The 23154-nt window shown below is 27.8% G+C and overlaps 1 protein-coding gene across 1 annotated transcript in view; it reads right to left on the bottom strand.

The window, feature by feature from the left end:
- LOC123292376 (GTP cyclohydrolase 1) overlaps window positions 1-22938 on the bottom strand; it is a 73937-nt gene extending 50999 nt beyond the window's left edge. Inside the window, exons 1-2 of the mRNA XM_044873007.1 lie at window positions 22807-22938; window positions 13100-13200 (exon numbers count right to left, since the gene is read on the bottom strand). Of these exons, the coding sequence (XP_044728942.1) occupies window positions 13100-13187 (88 nt within the window). The 5' untranslated portion in view covers window positions 13188-13200; window positions 22807-22938. The remainder of the gene's footprint in view (window positions 1-13099; window positions 13201-22806) is intronic.
- Between the last annotated feature and the right edge of the window lie 216 nt (window positions 22939-23154).

Below are 23154 nucleotides of genomic sequence, written 5' to 3'. Positions count from 1 at the left end.
TAAAACCCCGTACTAACTAAATTTTGTTATTTGCAAATAAAATTAATTGCTTAGAGACTAAAGTATTTATAAAATTTTTAATTGTTATATAACTTTATATTAAATGTTAATGAATTTAATTTGGATGGTCACTTAATTCATTCTATCAACTTTGAATGATTTTTAATTAATTGCTGTGTTTGTGTTTTCTTGCATATATTATTATTTAAAACTAGTTACACATGAAAACATCGTTTTTACTACCATTATCTTATCTAATCCAGCTAATCGAATTGAACCGAACCGAATCTAATCTAATATATCTAATCTAATCTAATCTTTAAAAATAATAATAATTATTATTATTTTCTATTATTTTAATTGTATACTAATTACATGCAAATATGAATTAGTAAAATGCGAATGTTACTAAGGATTAGCGTTAGACTATTTAGGCTTGGGTTGCGCGTTCGAATCCAGGCAGCGGCAGTGTGAACAATTTATAATTAATGGGAGTGCAGAATTGATCACATTGTCGTCGCTTGGATAAGAACGAAGTAACCGACTCCACCCACATCAAAAATGTAATTGTAAATATGTTTGTAATGGAATGAATAAAGATTAACAAATAATGATGTGGGTGGCCTCTGTGATTAGGCATGCGTCACAAAAACGGAGGTTAAACCCCCATTATTATTACTAAGGATTTCTTAACCTTATGTGGTTTATAATATTTACAAAAGAGAATTCTAATTATTCTTCTCACAAAACACTTTTGTTATGTATGTTTCTTAATAAATCGAAAATATGAAACTATATTTTATTTTTATTAGAAATTGTAAAAAAAAAATTAAATATACTATGTACAATTTAATTTTAAAAATAAATTATCTTTTCCCCATCTATTTTTTTGACATCAGATTAAACCTAGTTCTTTGGGCTACTTTAATGATAAGTATGTAATGTTATGATAAGTAAAATCGTTATTACAGTCGGGGGACCTCTACGCCGCTACTTGCTCGATTAAGATTGAAAGTACGACTTCCGGGCTACAATTCGTTAGGGCCAGGGATATGATGGCGATGGGCATTATTTATTTTGGTTTAGTCTCAATTTAAATTTTATTCCCTCTAAAAAACAAAAACACCCGTTAGAAAAACAACAATTTGAATCAAACAATTTTTGATGCATTAAATCAATATTATATATATATATATATATATAAATATATATATATATACCAAACTCCATTACTTTCACCAGGAGACCAAGAGGTATTTACCTCCCCAGCGGGAAGTTTATTGGAGTTGGTGGTCATAGAGAAAACCCTGTCTTCGCGTACTAACGGGTTCGGGTTTTCTCTACGACCACCAACTTCAATAAACTTCCCCCTGGGGCGGTAAATACTTCTTGGTCTCCTGGTGAAAGTACTGGAGTTTGGTTGCGGTGAGTGGAAGTGGGTTGTTGTGGGTGGCAAAAATGACAAAAATATATATCTGTCCTTTTCTTACTCATGTGAACTTTTGGAAATTTTCAGAACAAATTTCTGGAATGAGTAGACATTTCCAAAATGTGTGTAACGGCCAAAATCGATTCGAAATTTTCTTGAAAATTATAGAAAGTTCTAGAAATGATCTAGAAATGATCTAGAAAGTTTTTTTAAACCGACAACTATTCCGGGCCTTCTTCCAAAATTTAAATCTTTTAATTTTAATCAAGTTGAGTGTTTTTTCAAGGGTTTTGTTGTTAAATGTAAGTTATTTATATTAAAATATTCTGTCTAGATATAAACGACTTTCTAACAAGAACAATAGAAGCTAATAGAATAGAATAAAACCCTTCTCTCGGGTTTTATTATAGAAATCTATAATATTTATCTTTAAAAATTGATCCTTAAATATTATTTATACCATTAAACATGCGATGTATTTTATCCCGAGCAACACCGGGTTTGGCTTACTTAATATGAAGAAATCTCCTATCTACATACACACAATTTTATTGTATAAGAACTTCGTGTTGCGGATTCCTAATATTCCTCTTTGTAAAGTGAACCTTTCTGGCAGGAAATTAAAAATAGTATAATGGAAGTTTTTTCAAAAAAAATTTTTTTTTACAATATAATCCTGTTTGGTAATATTTTTGTGACTAAACTATTGCACAATATGACGAAAATGTCTTGAATGCTTGTTACTTGTTTTATTATCTGTACAAATCATTTTATAAAATTTTAAAACAAAATTATTAAAATTTTTTACTATTTTTGGTCCTCTATTAGCCAGAGAAATTTTTTAAACAGTTATGTAAGAATATACCTACAAGTGAGTTTTAAAGTCACAATTGAATTTCTAGTTCATTTTTGGTGAAGAAAGAGGCTAAGTCAAGAGTCCGTGAAAGAAAATTGACAAAAAATCTTTTTACAGTTATGATTTCTTCATTATTATTTCGTCACGCCAGGCCGGTGATGTACTTTGCAATTGTAGAAATATAGGCTCAAATTAAAGCTTGTACCTTAACCTTCGACTACTTGCTAATCATGTTTTAGTATTTGGTAATTTTATTACATAAAATTTATTTCAAAAAATACTATTAATACAAAATATTTAAAAATCTGATTTAGAAAAATAAATCAATGTTTTTACCCTTCTTCATAAGATATCAAAAAAAATTGTTTTTCATTTTTTTCACAATCCTAATTTATGGTGGAGTTAATGCTTATTTTACCTACTCGATAAAACGAAACTGCTCCTCACTGTGGTCTTTAATTATCAAAAAGGTAATTGCAGACCTGTACGATACTGATACTGTTCAAATTAGTGTTTCTAGAAAATGATATGAGACCAAGTTCGAATATGGTAGGAACTTGATGTCATCCTGACGTATTAATAAACAAAGATTAACACCTTAATCAGCATCCTCAGCGAAAAGAAACAAGCTTTTAAATTTATTTGCTTCATAAATGTAAACTTGAATAAAATAATTACGATTAACTGGAGTAATAGAACTTCGAAAGCTGAAATTATCGTGATACAATTAACAAGAATTAATATTTTAATTGTAAATATATTGTTTATCTAAAATTAAACAGGAATATTAAGAATAATTGATTGGAAAGTCGTCTCTGTTAATTGAAAGTGTAGTTCAAAAAACCAACAAAAAAATTTTATATTAAAATACATTTTTAAGAATTGAATTTAACTTTGCATTTCCCATATTTTACAACAAAAGCTATCGGTACGCTGGAATATGTTTCCGAAGTTATACAATACCTATAGACACTTGGTATTCGTTCAAAATTTATTTCTTGCTAAAAATAATATTTTTCGAATCAAAGAACTTTAAGAATAGGTAATAAAAAAATTTATATTCTTACAAAATTCGTTAAGATCCATTAAAAATTAAAAACAAAATTCTCGGATTGCAAACATTACTACTCTATATTACAACGGATATAGAAGTAAAAAACGGTGAATATATATCTTTGAAAGTCACATTGAATAAAAATTTAATAAAGTTAAGGTGGGGTCCCACAATATCATTTACCAAGGTGGTATGTATGACATGTATGTGATGTATTCAATTGCAAAGCTTAACTAATCTCACATAACTACCCGATTACCCTCGTTCTTGAGCCTATCACTGCACGTGCCTTAAACATTCCAGTTTTTTTTCTTGTTTCAAGTTGAATATTAATTGAAAAAGAAAAATTAAAATAAGGCCTTGAAGAAATATATTTTTACTACATTGTACAAAGTAAAAGAAGTTTTGAATTTGATCGAGAAAAAATTCAATACTGAATTTTTAACAGAAATATTCATTTTAAGTATCTCTAAATCCATTTTGAGTAGTTTCGTTACCACGTCTGTACATTTCGATATTACATCTCGTTGTCCATTGAAAAGCTTCGGGACACAGAATTGTCCCTTTTTCAGCTAAGAGTTAGCAGTAGACAATATATTATTGAATTGAACGCATTTTTTGATGGGAGCTGATATTTTTCAAAAATAAAAACAGATGAACGAGGGGAAAATGTTGCAGGAACAACATATGAAGTATTTAGGAGAGAATAAAAAAGCTTGGGGGCAGGTACCGACGCGAGTGCTCCTGGATAAGAAGCAATAATTTTTATAAAAGCCTAGCAGACCAATTTGTGAAATTTTGCCCCGTTTTGAGTAAAAATAAAAAAAGGTACGTTGGGTCTGTTGTAACATATAGTTGCCTTTCTTGACTTTTGTTTATTGTTGCCACCAACTATTTTCGATATTTTCGCGCATTTTTATAATATAAGCAAAATTTTGCTCGGTTTATAAAAATAAAAGCAAAGATGGATTCATACATCTGCCGCCAGTAGGTTATTTAAATTTTTTCACCTCCATTTAAAAATTTAGCGCACCCGGTAACCTTTAGCACTTTACGGTTACAGATTTGCCAAAACTTTGCCAAGTCGTTCACATTTTTATAGCCAACGAGTATTTCACCACTATTTCTTTATCTTCGAAAATTTTCCGCTCCTAAAATTTACCGCCCTAGCCTCCAGACTATCAGCTTCATGGTAAATCCACCACTACGTACAAGGAAGTCATGTGATGCCCACATCAGGTTTATATTGTTAGAGACTAAAAATTTCCATACTATCTAATGTTGTTACATAATATTTCAGTTTGTATACATTCTCATCTATTGACCTTTTTTAATTCTGATAGATAATAAAATTATGATGACTTAGGTATTATCAAAATATACATATGTCTGTTTGTAGATTTGACCATGGCAATAACACTTGTACAAAGTAGTTAGGTGTTAGGCTTAGGGTCCGGCGTAGTATTTGACAATCATTTCAGAACGGCTCGAAATTTGAGAGGCTCTCATCTATATCGTGTCCATTCTAGTTTTTTTCTACGAAAATGTTTCTAGCTGGAGAGTTATATCCCAGGTAGTGCCGCATTTACGATTGTAGTGGTCCGTTGTCGGATTTTTGGTGAAGACTCACAAATAGAGGCGGGCTTATCTATTTTCACCTCTACGCTACGGTTAACACTGCCCTTTTTTTAATGGTTCCACTTTCCTTCAGTTTTTTTTTTTTTTTTTAGTTCTCGTCAATTTACTTCGAGAAAATTTTTGACCAATTTTAACTTGAAAATAACAAATAAATATTTTTTGATGGAAGACATGGTGACCGTCTAGCCAGCCTAAATGGTAAATGTGGCACTGATTCCAAGGCACCTAGAAAACTGTTGATTACGTGATAAGCTTGAAATTGATGAGTATGTTCATTTACGACGGCATTCCAATAAGAGAGTAAACTGGGCAAAAAATGCAAAAATTGTTTTGTCCAAGAACGAGATATCCGCTGTAAGACATCTTAAAATCTCGTTTTTATTATTATTATTAATTACGCCTGATACTTAGGAACGGTTGCGTTAACTTCGTTTAATTACCTTTAAAATCATTGTAAGTTTTCTAAAATCGTTTTTTATGTCTATATAGCCAATATAACTTATAATGGCTATAGCACCGCGCCAGTAACGGTTAAAGAAACTCATAATTTGAAAAAAATTTTCAAATCTTTTTGGCGTGTTTTGGTGTGGCTGTAATTATAAACCGATTTAGCTTTATATGTGGCCTTACTTGCGGGCTATCATCAAGTACAAGACATATTACATGCATCTCTAACTCTCGAAAATTTTGCCAGCTCTCGTACTATTATTTCAAGTTGCCGCACCGTGCATATTCAAAATTTGAAAGTATCCGACATTGAAAACTTTCATTGAAGAAAAAGCTGGCACTTGAAAGTTTCCAAGATTTCTGTACGTTCTGAAATGACTGTCAAATACTACATCTGGCCCCAGTGCCGAACTATCCATGTAACACAATAGTAGCACAGAGTGTAAATAATAAAAGAAAGAAAAACACATAATCTGCATTGCCTGACCCTAGACCCTTATGATGAGTTAGTTTATACTGATGTTATCAATAATTTACCTCTTATGTAATAATATTTAGTTTGATATGTTGATGACAAATTAATTAACTTTTATTGTCTGCCTGTACAGAGTACAATAATGATTCTCACTCATTCACTCTATGCGTGTGGGCTATGAATTTAATTTAATTGAAATTCGATTATACAATTGTACAAGTTGTGGTGGTGACTTATATAGCTTAAAGCAATGACTTTCTGATAAAATTTCTAGTAAACAATCGAGAACAATAAATCAAAGGAATATGACAGAAGTGAAAACTTAAAATATAATAACGGTGTTTTTTTTTAATTACAGTACCTACGAATAATTAAAATTTCATAATTTGTAAATTAAAATTTTGACGTCAGTATAAAAACTTATTATCAATAAATATTTTAACTGGGTTGAGTTTCGAACTCATGTCAGTCCAGCAGCGCCTAAGCGAATGAACCGATTTTGAAAATGTTGTCGCATTTGGATTTCCTGAAAATGAATATCAAAATAATAGCTGTGTCCTTCTTACTTTTACACATTTAAAAAAGAATTAAAGTATACCTATACATATTTATTTTTACCCGCACAGTCATACAATGTTTCTATACATACATTTTTTTAACTATAGGTACTTTAAAGCCAAAAATTTAGTGTATTTTCTATTTAATTATCTTTTTCGCACAGTACAATGCAGCATATATGCAAAAAAATGATTCTTTAGCATTGAACTGTTATTATCGAATCCACCAAGTTAAGGTTATCATTAAAATTTCGATTTATTGAATTTAAACGTTTCATTTTATTGATATGATATTAATTGAATTAAATATGATTATTAATTGAATAAAATTTAGGCTGTGTTCCGTAATATTCACCAGTATACTGTCCAGTGCTCATGACATCAGAAATCGACGCCCTATTGTACTAATAAAATGGGCATGACAGTGTACATGTGTTCCCCGAGTGTTTGGGTAAGAAATTTATTTATTTATTGTTCACTTAGAGGGAATAATGGCGTCTGAAAAAGACTTACTCGTAATTAACGAATACAATAAGAATATATATTTAAGAATATATATACACGCACTGGCCAGTATATTTCGGAACGATTCACCAGTATGGCGTCGGTTTATGACTTCATCAGCACTGACCATTATACTGGTGAATATTACGAAACACGTCCATAATATATTATTATAAAAATGTATAGTCCTGTATAATGCAGGTGCTGGCAAGGGCACTGTGGAAAAGTTTACTCGAGATATGAGTCATTTACAAAATTATTTGTCCCGCTCATTTACTATATTTTCTAACTCAGTTTTCCGCAATATGCATTTATTGAAAAAAACAAAATGCAGAACATAAAAAACAAATTATGGAAAATTTACCGAGAATATTAGTTCGAAAACATTAAAAATCGATTTTACTGGTAAAAAACATGGAAAATGATATTAATATCGAGTAAACCTTTTACTGTCTACGGAACGCCTTCCAGCGCCTGCATTAAAACTTATATATAGATACAAAAACTTATTATAAAATTGTGGTATGATTCTAAAAATAGTCGAGATGCGCGTATATAAAATATATATACCTTTAAGACTTTCTTCCAGAATTACCTAAATTTTCATGTTAAATCATAAACAGATAAATCAAATACTGCGGGATTCAACATAAGACATAAACGGCTAATAATAATGATAACGACAAGGAAATCTGAATTGAGCTCCAAACGGCCTCTACAAATCGTATAACGTATGCCCTCTTACGACGTATATTTCGAAAGGAAAACAAAATTAGAACATAATAAATAAATAATTATAACAATAAAAAAAAAAAAAATTTTAATTTTAAGTCAGTCCAGATTTTTTCGGATTTTAAGTCAGTCAAGTTATTTCATTTTGCAAGTAAGCACGTTTACAATGAATTTTGCAAGGTTCCTGTTGAAAGAAACGATGTTTCATAAAAACAGACTGAAATTACACTCTGCAACTTGCCATAGTTTTAGAAATTAAGTTGCAAAAAAGTGATATAAATGTGAAACTAAAAAATTCCAAAAAAAAAAATTCTACGTATACTCTACGTCATAAACTATAGTCCATTAAATTTGCCGACGTCTATGCTACACATTTTTTGTTAAAAAATTAAGTAAGAAACAGCGGTTTTGAGCGTATTTTTGCAATTTGCATAGAACTACAAAATGAATTTTAACATTTAAACGTAGGATTTTAACACAATTTGTAAATATTTGTAATGACTACAACTTTTGTACAAGACTTTTCTTCATAAAATTTGCGGGAAACTTTATAGAAGTAAAAAAACTTTTTCCGGCCCTTCAGCGCCTTATAAAAAAAAATTCGGAAAAAAAACAGCTGTTGAAATTTGGGTATGTTATTTTTAAATACTAAAAGGAACACAATTCTTTTGAAACATCTTGGCTAGTATTTATTTTATTCGAAAACTCCCTATTAATCGGTCTAACTGTGAATGTTTGTATACATGATAGCTATTTACTGTGCTGTATAATATTAATAATTATGATAATTTATTTAAAATAAAAGATCATTACAGATCGTTAAGAAAAACTTATCATATAGTTATAATAATAGAAAGAAAAATTTATGATTCAATTAAAATTAAAATTCAATCATATCGTACAGGCACTGATCTATATAAGATGTGCTTTTAATTTTTTTGAAGACGCTTTCGATGGAGGATTTCGTTTAAAATATGCTCCTGAACCTAAAAGTGCAGATTTCCGGTGGGTAACCCGGTAGAATATTGGTAAAACTAATTTTATTTACAAATGAGCAGGGGGTTGTGTTGTGGAAAAGGAATTTTTCTATTAATTTGACTTTATTTCGAGTCGATTGGTGAAAATCCTATCTTGGCATGTATTGAACAGAAAATCGTTAGTTTTGACATGCTCAATCGCGTGAAATCATTATTTGATTGGCGTAAAACTTTATAATTTTATTAAAACTCCTCTTAAACATTTCCAGATAAAATGGTAAAAATTACATTTGAATTTCAAGCACTGTGATTATACCCTTTACTCTACCTGCCCTGGTTACTTTTATTTTTTGAAAATTCTGTTAAATTTCACAATTTTCATTGTTCACACTTAGGTACTTTTTCGTATTCCACTATATCTGAATGTGAACAATGAAAATTAGGAAAATTAACGGGATTTTCGAAAAATAAAAGTAACCAGGGCAGATAGAAGATCCAAATTTCAAATCGATAGAGTAAAGTGTATAATCGCAGTGCTTGAAATTCAAATATAACTTTAACCATTCTTAACTGGAAAACCGCTTTTCTTTATAAATATTTTGTTCCACCAATCAAGTCAGTGTGTGGGCACCCTTGACAAGTCAAACTTGCGGTCCATCAAGCGAATAGTATAATTTAGACAATATTGAAATCAGTTGAAAAACAAAATTATAACTTAATGAATAATAAATAACTGAATCGTTTTCAGGAGTATATTAAAAAATACAATTAAAAATAATTAATTATCAATTTAAGACATAGATTGTATTTTTTAGTATTAAAAGTCAATGAATTAAACGGCTAATCAAATATAAAATAAACTAGATATTAAAAAACGTCATCAACAACTAAACGAGTGATCATCAAGGCCACTTTTGCTACTTAGTTATGTAATATTTTAGAAGGCAAATTATTTATGAATATTATATTTTATGACTATTATATATAATTATTATTTTATAATTAATCATTTATATACTGTTAAATCATTTATTACAATTATTAAAATATTTCTATAGTAATTAAATCTCAAAATATAATACAGATATCCCTTCTAATGGGTTTTCCATTAAGAAAGTCTGTACTTTAAAGTAAAAAATAATTTGTATATGAGAATTATTTGAATTTTTGTATAGAGAAATTGTTCCTTTGACAGATTATTTCATGTCATTTTGTGTAATATTTTTCGCTGAGCAATGTGATAAAAGTGAAAATTCGTAGCGCAGGAGCTGCGTTAGCTAAGAGAATTCCCCCAGAGGTTGAAGAAAAAAACATATTTTTCTTAAAATAGAATATTGCATTTTTAGTCATTCAAGAATTTTTATTTAGAAAATTAAGCGTCTAGAGAAAAAATCACAAAAGTACTTTTCTGCTTAAAACTGATAAAAAAATACACAAATATTTTAAAAAAATTCTAAATTTTGTACTTTGTACACCCCCCACCCCTTGTTTATCTGTTGATTTTTTTCATTAATGAACTTGAACTTTCAAATATCAAAACCCTTCTTGATACCAAATTTTATTTAAATTGGACTTAAATTGCGACCGCTAGAGAGAGTACAGACACATAAAAACATAGAGATTATATATATTTAAATTTTAACGATGTTCATTTTTGACATCTAGGATCGATGAAAATTTGAAGCAAAAGAAATACCTCTATTTCCGTCGGAAATTCACTAATAGTTTATTTTTATTGGCACATATTCATCATTTATCAAAAAATTTGAATATTTGAATGCAAGTTTGTTTCTTAATTTAAAACCTGGCTACGGAACTACCGATTCACGGAATAAACAACATCAGAAAATCAAAACAGTTAATAAAAGTCGAATAAAAAATAAATCGAATTGGTCATTCGATGTCTCCTAAAATTTTCTGATTTCAGTACTGAAATCTAGTTTTTACGCCTATAATTACACAAACAATTAATGATACCTAGCGATTGCCGTTGCCCTCGAATTAAAACTTCATAGATAAGAAAAATCTTAAAATTATTATTAAAATTCTCAAATCAATCACACTTCAATAGTAGTTAATATTTAATTTGACACAGAAAATAATAGCATCTGACCATAAAAAATACACTGAATTAGCTTAAAGGAACAAATGACATTGCTTGTTGATCAACTTCATGGCTGAGTTAATTCATAAATAATTTACATAAGAATTTCAAGAAGTAATACATATAAGTAATAATATAAAAATTTATTTAAATTTTATTAAATAAGACAAAAAAAATTTATATAATCATCCTTTGATTTTTAAATTTCCGGAAAATTTCCGAATGAAGATCTCTTAATACGTTTTGAAAATTCTGATTATGTTTTGAAAATTCTTATATTTTTAATTTTCATGAATTAAGGAAGCATGAATATGGAAAAATTACTAAGATTTATATAATAAATTATCATAATAAAAACAAGTTTACTTAGTATAAAAAAAAAAAAAAAAAAAAAAAAACAATATTTTTATTCTTGTTCACAATTGCAGTTAACAAGTGTTTATATCTACCTACGGTGCTTTTATTCCAGCTCAGTACAGTTGTTAACCTCGACATTGCAATAGATAGCTGGGGTTGATACTTTGTTCTTTAAATTATGCTTTGGAACTTGCTGTCTTACTGTTTATTTATCAACCAGCAGTTCCTAACCGTAGAAAAGTTTCACCTTTCTTATCGTATTGCTACCGAATGATAAGGAAATCGAAAATCACTTGAAATACTTCCGTCAGAAAATGCTTGGGTTGTTGGTTACATCTATGGTTGATGTTTCGAGAACATTTTTAGACGTTTTTTACGTTTGACTATTCGCTCCGAGCGTGAATTTCGTTTCCATGACAACGATACACTACTTTAATTATAGAATTAATGGATGCATATATAATTGTGTGGATTGCATTGAAAACTTACATTTAAAATTTAATATTCTTGTTTCACAAATTTAAATAAATAATTACGATAATTAACATTTGAAAAATAATATTTGTACAATTTGATTTCTTATTTTCACAATTTTTAATGCATTAAGTTTAATTAATTAGTGTTTTTCAATCATTTTAATTTGACAGTTTCTATATCATTAACATGTAAATAATTGCAAATTAGTCATAACAGCCCACTTTATCTCCAAAATTTTTCACTTAAAGCGCTGGCATCGATTTTATTATCCCTACCATGACTACGCACACAACGAATAGGTTATTGAGTCGTTATAATTACAAAATTGAAGAAAATTAAATTAACGAATAAAGTTAATGATTCAGAATTAAATTTCGATTTTTGCCCATATTTCCTAGATCAATTTTTAGCGATTTGCTGAAGGAAATGGAGCTATTGCTTTTGTACCTACTAGATGTCAAAATGACCATCGTTAAAATCGCAATTTAAGTCCGATTTGAATACAATTTGGTATCATGAAGGATATTGGTATTTGAAAGGTCAAGTTTGTTAATGAGATAAATCGATCTATAAACAAAGTGTGGAGGAAGATTTCGCAAATTACAAAATTTTGAATTTTTTTAAAATAAAAAATATTTTTATTTATTTATCAGTTTTAAGCAAAAAAGTACTTTTGTGGTTTTTTTCTCTAGACGCTTAGTTTTCGAAATAAAAATTCTTAAAGAATAAAAATGCATTATTCGATTTTTTTTTAAATGTGTAATTTCTCTGAGGGAATTCGCTTAGCTAACGCAGCTCGCTCCTGCGAATTTTTTAACTATAAATATACGTATGTTGACTACCATGTAATCATGATCAGTATGAATAAGCTAATCGTAATAACTTGAATAAATAGCGTGTTACTCGTTATGTTACTCTTTGATAATTTGGTGACGGTCTGTTGATAGTTTTTGATCTAGGAAACTGTGGCAAAAATCGAAATTCAATTCGAAAAATCAAAGTTCTCATTTATTTATAATCTTTTATAATTATATCTTTTATAATACTCAAAAAAACCTTTTTAGAAGTTTTATATTTCAAATCTCTGCTCTATTTCCAACGTGTGTTGAATTTTGATATGTGGGTACTTTCAAAGTCAACAAGATTTCGCAATCAGTTGAAAAGATTCAGAAATAATTCAGCTTTATTAGTACCTACTTATTATGAAATTCGATATAAGTATAAATTAATTAATATTCGATTATACGATATACGATTATACTTTTATGAATATCGCTACTCAAAATGAGTAAATAACTCAAATTTATGCTTTCGTTGGTGCATTCATTTCAATCCTTTTAGAATTTTTCGATAATACCAGGGTTGTTTCTCAAATACTGTCGAGTTTATCGATCAATTCTCCTGATTCAATTTTATTTTTCAAAAATTGTGTAAAGCATTTCCTCTTAAAAGTGATTATAAGTAAAAAAAAAAAATTTATATTTACACTCACGTGTTTTGGTTGAACATATGCAGGTCTGATGATTGTCACTTCCTCCAATAACGGTAACTCCATTTTGTTTATTCATCAATTTGCTCATTTTGCTTGGAATACTATAAAAAAAAGTGAATTAACTTTTTTTATCTTTTAAAGTAATTTTCTCAATAGCAAGGTAAATTGTAACATATCAAATTTTTAAAAAAAATCAGCAAAAAAAATTGTCTTTGTACATCACGGTTCATAAAATATATACCTATCATTCATGGCATGAGGATAGATGGATAGGATAGGAATATACAAAATGTTCGATTTACATCTAGGCATATAAATATCACGAGTATGACAGAGTACATACGTTAAGCAATGCATCTAAGTAAGAGGTAGCGGTAGCGTTAAGCAATGCATCTAAGTAAGAGGTCAGTTCATATATTCAGCAAAGAAACTCCCCCTCTCCAAGTGTCTTAACTATCTCAACCCATATCGAAGCTTCAACACATGTATATAATACCTCTCACTTAGATGCATTGCTTAACGCGTGTATTCTGTCATACTCGTGATATTTATTTGCCTAGATGTAAATCGAACATTCTGTATAATGTTTTTCTTTGGGTGCGTGGAAATAGGAGGAGGATACAAATGTATCGAATGTAGCGCTGTATTTTATAAAATTTGCAATAAATCATTCGTTATATTTAAAATATGACTAATTTCAATTGTTTACATGAAAATGTCAAATTATAATTAGGTATTGAAAAATAGGAATTAATTAAACTTGTTGCGTTAGAAATTGTGAAAATACGAGACGAAATTGCATAAATAATATTTTTTAAATATAAATTAACAAAATTACTTATTTGTTAGAAAATAGTATTAAATTTTCAATGTAAACCCTGCGTACAAGCCATAGACTTACATGTCCATCCATAAAATTATAATAATAAAGTATAGTATATCGTAACCATGAAAACGTCCTCTCTCACTTACATCCTAGAGCTTAAATTACTCGGTCTAAAAACCCTATACACTATTCCGAAATAAACAATTACATACCTTCCAAATAATCTTTATTTTTCATAATGAAGGCATTTATTTTCATCGATATTAGCATCGAGAATGCAATGTAACTGAAGTAAAACCACGATGCTGAATAACAGCCCTTTACAATTCAGAGATTTATAAACACGATAAATAAACAGGACAAGTGGAAGCGCTTAGAGAAGTAAAAATTTTATTATTTCACAACGGCTCCGTAATAAAATAAATAATTATCTTAATATAAGAATGAATTCTTGTTGACTTCTAGTTGAGACATAGTTATTGAAATACTAACGTAGTTAGTATTTCAATAGTAGTATTCATTAACATAGTTAAGTAGTATTCATTAACATAGTTAATGAATACCACGATACTCGAAATAAAAATTATTTCGAGTATCATGGTATTCATTTCAATAACAATTATCTTAATGTTTTAACAAACTTTTATAGTAAATAAAAACAACAAATTACTTCATCTGTTTAAAATTTTGATTTTTTTAAATGATTTTGATATATCAAAAGGATTTTAATACCCGAAAATTTAATATTAATATAATTAATTTTTAATTATCTGAAATTAATAGTATCTATAGAAATTTCAACATAACTCATCACTGTATCAGGTTCTGAGCTTTCTAATATTATAAAAAGATGAAGGTTTTTAGAAAGATCCGGGTACGCTTAAAAGATGCATTTATAAAATGAAAAAATTCGATTAGAGTTCTGACGACACTATTATATCCAATAGTTAATTTGAGATTAAAAAATAATCAGTTTGTGCAAAACAAACTCGTGTTAAGAATTATTTTTAAATTTGCAAAAATGAAAAAAAAAATTAATAATTAAATATATTTTAAACAGATAACCTTAACAAAAGTGAAAAAGTACAAATTTCTTAATCATAATTGAAAAAAAAAAAAAAAAAAAAAAAAAAACGAAATTATTTCCGTACATATCTTTATCCACATGTTATATGTGTGAATGTATGTATGTACCAATTATTAATTACATACTCTCACTATAAAAAATAACAAAGGTTATTCTTATGTTCAATGATCTAATTACCGTTTGAATTACTTATTTGCTTAAGTAAGGTTAAATTTGTACAAAAGATTCTGAAAACATTGAAGGTGTCTTAATTTCATGTAAAAATTCTAAAAAATGTTAAATAAATTCGTTTATGGTGAACACTAAGCAGAGTACCGAATAGTCTTATTACAACCTAATTTACATCTGTATTTATAACTAGCGACCCAGTACGGCTTCGCACGTTTTTAATAAAGATATAGTATACATTAACGGTGTAAAATATTTGAATGTTTTCAAATTTGCGTCGTAAAATGTTGACAGTGAAAAAGCAAAAGCAGCGGCACAGCTGGCAGTTTAGGTTTTCTTAAAGTGGAGGGAGGACTCGTGAAAAAAGAACGCGTTTTTTTAAGAATAAATTAGTAGATAATGATTTGAATTTTTAGTATGTTATAGTCAACGAAACATATTATGATATAAAACAATAATTTGGATACCTTGCCGATCAGGTACCTTACCGATCAATTGAGAGAGTAATTATTATTATTTAAAAATACACTAAATAACCATCCTCAAAACAGGTTGTTATTACTTGTATTTTTAATTACAAGTAATAACAACCTGTTTTGTCAGGTCGGTAAGATATACCAGTAATTACAATGCTGACTTATTATAAATACCATAAATGCTTCGTGTCCGAAGTTAGAAAATGGTTAAAATCTTATCACTTTGAAATGTAATTTGTAGTCTATCTATGGAAGAACTCTATAGTGAAACAAATTCGATAATTTGTCGTTTTTCCAAACGTTTATCGGATTACTGTAATTAAATTGATAAATATTATGAATTTTTAATATTTATAATTTATTTTCTTCAATATTGTACGAATTTTCTGTATATTTAATCCTGTAATATGAACGAAATATTGGCTTTAATAATAATATATGAAGTACAAGGGAGAATGTTTCACGTTTATTCTACTGTTGTAAAAAAGTATTACATCGATTAAGTAGCGAACAAATTTCATGTGTAAAGGGATGTTGTAATCCATTACTGTTCACCTGAAGTAGATCAAGTATATTAAAACATCATTCCATAATAGCAGCTCAAGTAACAATCTGAGGAAGAGGAATGGAGGCAATTGTTCCTTCCAAATAGAAATGACATATTTTATTTTCTCCAATTAAGATAAAATATTTTACTAGATTGACATTGATAAAATGAAAAAATTGAGTTCCTTTGACGCTCGGATGAATGTTTTTAGAGATGTCGTACAAGTCGTATACGAAAAGCGATATACCGAGACAATTTCAGTGAATATCTCATAAACTTTCGTTAAACCTGTGATCCAAGATACAAAATTTATATTTATCTGACCCTTGAAAACCAAAATCACCAAGTAATCTAGTTAAAAAATTCAAAATTGGTGAAATATAGAAATAAGGAATAATGATCGTAGAAATACCTGTGGTAGCTCGTTGGATTCAGATTGATGTCTAAAAAAATCCGTTTTTCCAGAAGCGTTTTTCAGCAAATAAAAAATTGCAAAAGCTATAAACAATTTAAGATGAAAAAAAAATGTCATTTTTCGAAAAATTATAAAATAAAAATATATTATTTAAACATTTTTTTAAGTTTAAAATGAAAACGAAAATTCTCTGAATAAAAAATTTTCTGAAGAAACAATTGTCTAACTTGTTGAAAAATTAGCATTAAGATAAATTTCCGACCATAATAAATTTTTTAGGGTAGGTAGTAAAAATGCAACATAATTTTTTTAATTTTTAATTTAATATTGAATACCTTTGAAAAATCATTTAGTCTGTGATACTCGTTTTTGACAATATTATAATAATCTAAAAATGACCTATTTTCAGCGTTAAATTAGAATTATAAATAATGGAGATAGACTTACTAGAGTGGGAATTTTTTATTGGAAATTTTCTCCTCTTCAAAAATCTTTTTTTTTAATTTCTTAAATATTAATATTTTATGAAATATTGGAATCCGAATTCAACGAGTTATCGGATGTATTTTTACGCCCATGATTTCTAAATTTCACCAATTTGAACTTGTTAACTAGACTAAAGGCTTGTTATTGTTCTACTAGGGATTTCTTGGAGCAACTAAATATAGATAAGTTTTTGGTATGGAATTTATGCAAGTAAGAACAATTGTTATAATAAATATAATAAATCTTTACAATAATATTCATAAATTTAATGTACTATTTTTAAAGTTTCCTTGACTACATAATCTTTTAACTGGAAACAGCTCATATTTATTTCTTTACCCTTACTCATAAGTAATCAGATCTAATCAAACCAATTCAAGTCGGAAGGGATAAAATGAATTTAGATTAAATTAGAGACTGCGGAGAGTCTCAACCTTGAATAAAATTTAGACAAAACTATTCATTCCGGAATTAATTAATTTGTATTGAAAACATTAAGTGATTCCGTTGTTATGTTTCTATTAACAATGTTGTTTCTATTAACAATTATCCGGATATTTAGAAGAACAATATATGAAAGGTTTGAAACCAAGTACCATAAATTACTTAGCAAAAAATTTTAAAATAATAGGAATATACTTAGAGGAACGTATATGGGCACTGAGAAACAAAAAAGTATTTTTGTGGTTTAAAAAAACAAAATGACATTCAATCTATTTATTTCAGAACTTATGGTTATTAAGGATGTATTAGCATGACAACAATGTTTGATTTTAATGCTCAAAATTTTTTTATCGATAGACTTTTACTCAAAGAATATGTGTTTAAAATTTCATCTGAGGTATCCATGTTAATTTTTAAGAAAAAAAATCAATGAAAATCGATATAAAATACATTGCTGTTGTGGAGAAATCTCAAAAAAACGACATATTTTGAAAGTTTTTGGTAATTTTCACTTTTTAATAGAAAGTAAACATATTAGTAATAACATAACAATAACATTGTCTTGGTTTTAAAATATCGAACGATGAATAATTAAAAAAAATTTTCAATTTTCGATATTTTGAAAATTACGCCAGATATCGAACAATTCTTATCTCACTTTTAGTCTTACATCGTCAACATAATTCACCATCAAAATTTAAAAAATATAGTTCTTAAATTTGTGCCCCCACCACCGTGCTCATACATCCTTAAAGAACCAGAGATAATTTCTGAATTAATATAATACGTCATTTATAGTTGCCAATTTTTTATTATACCGCTTAACACAAGTACGGTTTGTAAAAGAGAGGTCAAATTTTATAATGGCTAAACGTCTAACCACTACCCCAACCTGAATTAAATGAGTAAGCTTGTAAAGTATTACATCGACCCCTTCACAAGTTTGAACTGTAATAATAAAATTAATAATGGGGTTTAACCTCCGTTTTTCAGACATCTATCTATAATAGAGGTCACTCACATCATTATTTTTTTTAATCTTTATTTTTTTTATTTTAAACTACATCCAATATACAATAAAGATTTAATGATGTGGGTGGAATCGGTTATTTCGTTCTTATCTAAACGACGACATTGTGATAAATTTTACCGCCCCATTAATTATAAATGCTCATACTGGCGCTGCCTAGATTCGAACCCACAACCTCCCAGTCAGTAGCCAAACGTTGACAAAGCAACTTCGAACACAAAGCAATTTGGACAAGCAGTTAATCAAAAGTTTTTTTTTCTTTTGAGGGTGTGACAATCTGTATAAATTCAATAAATGTTCATAAATAATGTTGGAGAAAATATTCATGGTTTATATTATATTTAAAAAACTAATTAAATGAATAATTGTAAAACGCGAATTATATCAATCATCTAACCTTAGTTTAAAATATCCTTGGCCGCCACTTTCTTAATGCATATTACCTAATAATGCATATTTATTTATGCGGTTTATTTTTTTCGAACTTGGTCAGTAGAACAGAAAGTGTAAATGCAACATAAAATCGATTGCTTAATATATCTAAAATTTTATTTATTCATTAAAATTTAATTTATTGTCGGCTATGCATATCGTATTTAATTTAATATGATCACCTCGCTTATTACTACCAAATCCATTGTTAAAAAAGTGAATAGAGTATTTATTTTTATATCCTGCATATACTGAGTTAAGTATGAATATTTTAAGTTTTTCAAAATTATCAAGAATGTTAATACAGCAGAAATACATAATTGTAATATTATATTAAACTAATTTTGAAAGTTTGAAAACATTACACTTTAGGTACCAATTATCTACGTCTAGCCTGTAAAATATTGAAATCTATGGTATGTTAATCGACTTTCAAACTCGAACTCAAAACTAAAAGATAAACATTTTCGAATGTATTCGTTTTTCAAAAAATTGTTTCCAATAAAAGTCGTTATTAATTGAATATGGATTAAAGTTTCCCAATATTTTGCTACGAAAGCGAATTTGAATAAGCAACTTTCGGTTGGCTGAACTGAAAGTTTAAAATATGTGCAATCGTTCCAGCATGGTTGATTTACATAAAAAAATATTTTAATTTTTCCATTAAACCGCATTGATGATTTTACAAGGAGTGCAAGGTTCTTACAATTATCAGATATTTGATATAAGAAAATGGGTAAGGGCCGACATTAAAGGCGAAAATTGCTTAGACGTTTTTCGTTTTTCTGTAATACAGCTAACGATATAATAGAGTTATAAATTGTTGTTAGTTTTGATAATTTTAGTTCGATGTAGCGTATTTTATAAAACGTTTTGCTACATCCGGTTGCATGATGGCATGCTTTCTTCTGTTTAATATTATCGTTTGTATTAATTGGGATAAGTATAAACATTTCTCATTGATATCTTTGACAATTAAATAATAATTTAATTTTTACTAATTAATGTAAAATGATAACAAGGCTTCTACGAATAATTTATATTTCATGCAATCCTCTTTAATATCAATATAATGGCAAAATTTATTATAAAATATATTACACAAAAAGTTAAACGCATTTTAATGAAAACAGTATAAAAATACTCCAATTTACCTTTTATTGGAAATATGTTCTTTATCGCACGATATTTGTTTGCTGGTTGGGAGTTAAAGCAAAAAACACTGCAACAGACACCAAAAACCGACATCTAGTTTACCTAGGAAACTAAAACTTTTTTAATCGATTCAGGTTGCCATGAATTTTAACAAAATGCAAAAATGAAATTCAATTTGTATTTTTTGACAAAATTTTATTTTTTATCATTTAAAAAAATTGAGTTGTGAAAGTTATCAGAAGTTAAAGAAAACAGAAATAATTTAAAGTAAGTACAATGCAATTTTTATGTTATGTCATAATAAATATCTTAATCAAACCAAACGTAATGTACTCACATATTGGGTTGGCTACTAAATCAGAAGTATGCCTTTTTTAAATTAATACTACAATTATTTTAGACAGTAAAAACTAAATGTAGCGATAAAATTAAATTCTTTAAAGAATCAAACAAGCATTTGCCTTCAATAATTAATACCATAAATTTCCAGAAAAATATCTTGTAAATACAAAAAGTTAGCGCTACATTTATAATGTATCAAGGGTACGAAAGTAATATAGTTCCTACCGAGTGTACCATGAATGTACCAAGTAACAGGTTTCAAATATGCCCCAGCTGTTTCTTAGTACATTCTTTGATATTCTAATAATTAAAAATGTTTAGCAGCTGACCTGCATGTTGATGAGAAAATTCTAACCGTCTGATAGTTGGTAGATTAATACCTAACTTTCCTCTACATTTGACTGTGAAACTCGGCTTGTTTGAATCATTGGGCCATGTGAGCTACCGAAACTCCTAACTGGGTGTTATCGAGTATCAAATGAACCTACATAACTATATATAAAAATTTACTTAAAAATTAAAATTACTGTCTTACAGCCTGGCTATAGGTTCATTTAGAACTCGATAACTCTCAGTTAGGAGCTTAGATACTAAAACGTAATCTCTCTGAAGAGCGTTTTAAAACGTATTTATGGCAGTCAGAAAATGAAAAAGAAAAGATAGGCAATTTTTTACACAAATAAGTTAAAAATAACAAGAAAAAATTAAATTAATTTTTTAAATACTGTTATTTAACCCAAAAACAATTAATTTCGACTTTCTATACTTATTTCACTTCGTCACTAAAGAAACAAATTTTCTAGAAAACAACGCCACATGCATTAAAATTGATGAAGTATTAAGGGAGATATTTCAAAAAGATATCTTTGAGAATTGATGTATAATATTGTTTGTATGTGTTTAAGTTTTTCTTAGTAACGGTCGCACTAGCAGATACGAAAAATCTTTGTAGCAATGTTGGAAAAACTCTTTTCAATCCCAAATTTAGAATTTAAAATGTGATTTAAAATTTGTTTATAATACGGCACATTAGCATTTAAATCATTCTATTTTGTTTGAATCAATCGAGTTTAGAAATTACAACTTAATTATTCTAAAAATACCTTTCTAACTTCTAACTAGAGATAATTTTCAAATTTCCAATAAGAGTCATTCGTAAATCATTATTGAATTTTTATTTAAAAAAATCAAATTTTTTTAAAATATTATCCGTAATTCAAGATACTCACCCTAGTCGCGTAATTATTCGCGAGTAGGTTTTTAATCCAAATTTGCATTTTTATATTTTGGCTTAAAAACTTTCAGTATAAATTAACGTTAAATTTCAGTTAAGTTATATCTATTTTTGCGTTATTTGATTTTACTTATATTATGTAAAAGCTATAACTATAAAATTGGTAACATAATCTTACCTATCGAAATTGGTAACAGAAGAAAGCTAATTTAATTAAGAAATTGAAAAACAACGTTCATGATAAAAGTGTTTAAAAATCAATAAAATTTCATAAAAAATATGTCACATCTGGTTATCGGATGGGTGAAGATCGACATTATGCCGTCTCTGGTACTATAACATTCTTTGGTCGAACTATTTTTAAACAATTTGAATTTGTAAATTGTAAATTAATGTTTTACTAATAAAATCCGTTTCGGAAGTAAATTTGCACTTTAATTGCTGAAAGTAAAATGTAATATATAGACATTACATAATATAAGTAAAAACATATAACGCAAAATTACATATAACTGTTTAACGTTAACTTATACCGAAACTTTTCAAGTCAAATTATAAAAATGCAAATTTGGATTAAAAACCTACTCGTGAATAATTACCCGACTAGGTAACTAGCATGAATATCTTTGGTAAATAATAATAACGGAAAATAATTTTTAAAAATTTTATTTTTTTAAATTAAATTTCAATAATGATTTCTATATGGCTCTTGTTTGAAAATTATATCTCTTAATTGGTCTCTTAGATCATTAAAAATTCAATTTACAAAACAATTATTATAATTTCTGCAAATGATTTATGAATATCTGAATTGTTTTGTAATAAATTCACAAAAACTCTTATTTATTAAAAACTCTTTTACATTTAGACAAAAATTTTTGTTCTATGTGCGAAGCGTTATTTTAATTGAAAATTGATATTATATATTTTTTCAGAATTTATTAAAAAATTAAAAATTAAATTTTTTATTTTGGAAAATTAAAAAATTAAATTGATATGAAGCGATTTTTTTTAAAAATTTTCTCAACAATTTCATTAATAATATTAAAACAATTAAGTACTTACAAGTTGTAACCTTCTAATAAAAACGAGAGAAATCACTAAAGCACACAGACTCAAATGACACACACAAACTGTATTCTCAATTTTAAGAAGTATAAAATATTAATATCAAAAGTTTTATCGGAATTAATTTATCTTTATGCAAACATTTTATTTATAAAAAATTAATTATAACTTTTTTTTTCCCTGTATTTTTATTTATTTATTTATTTTATTTTAACTGTACATTAATATTTAAAACAATTATTTCCAACTTATATTTTAAAAATATTGTAACAAATACACGTAACCATTAATGGTGGTTAAATCAAGAACCCCTCTCCAAAGTTTTTTTTAATCAAAGAACAGAAT

This window comes from Chrysoperla carnea, chromosome 2, assembly GCF_905475395.1.
Source record: "Chrysoperla carnea chromosome 2, inChrCarn1.1, whole genome shotgun sequence".
Classification (NCBI taxonomy): domain Eukaryota; kingdom Metazoa; phylum Arthropoda; class Insecta; order Neuroptera; family Chrysopidae; genus Chrysoperla; species Chrysoperla carnea.
The sequence above is the reverse complement of the archived record's forward strand: the minus strand, read 5'-3'. Positions and strand labels throughout refer to the sequence as shown.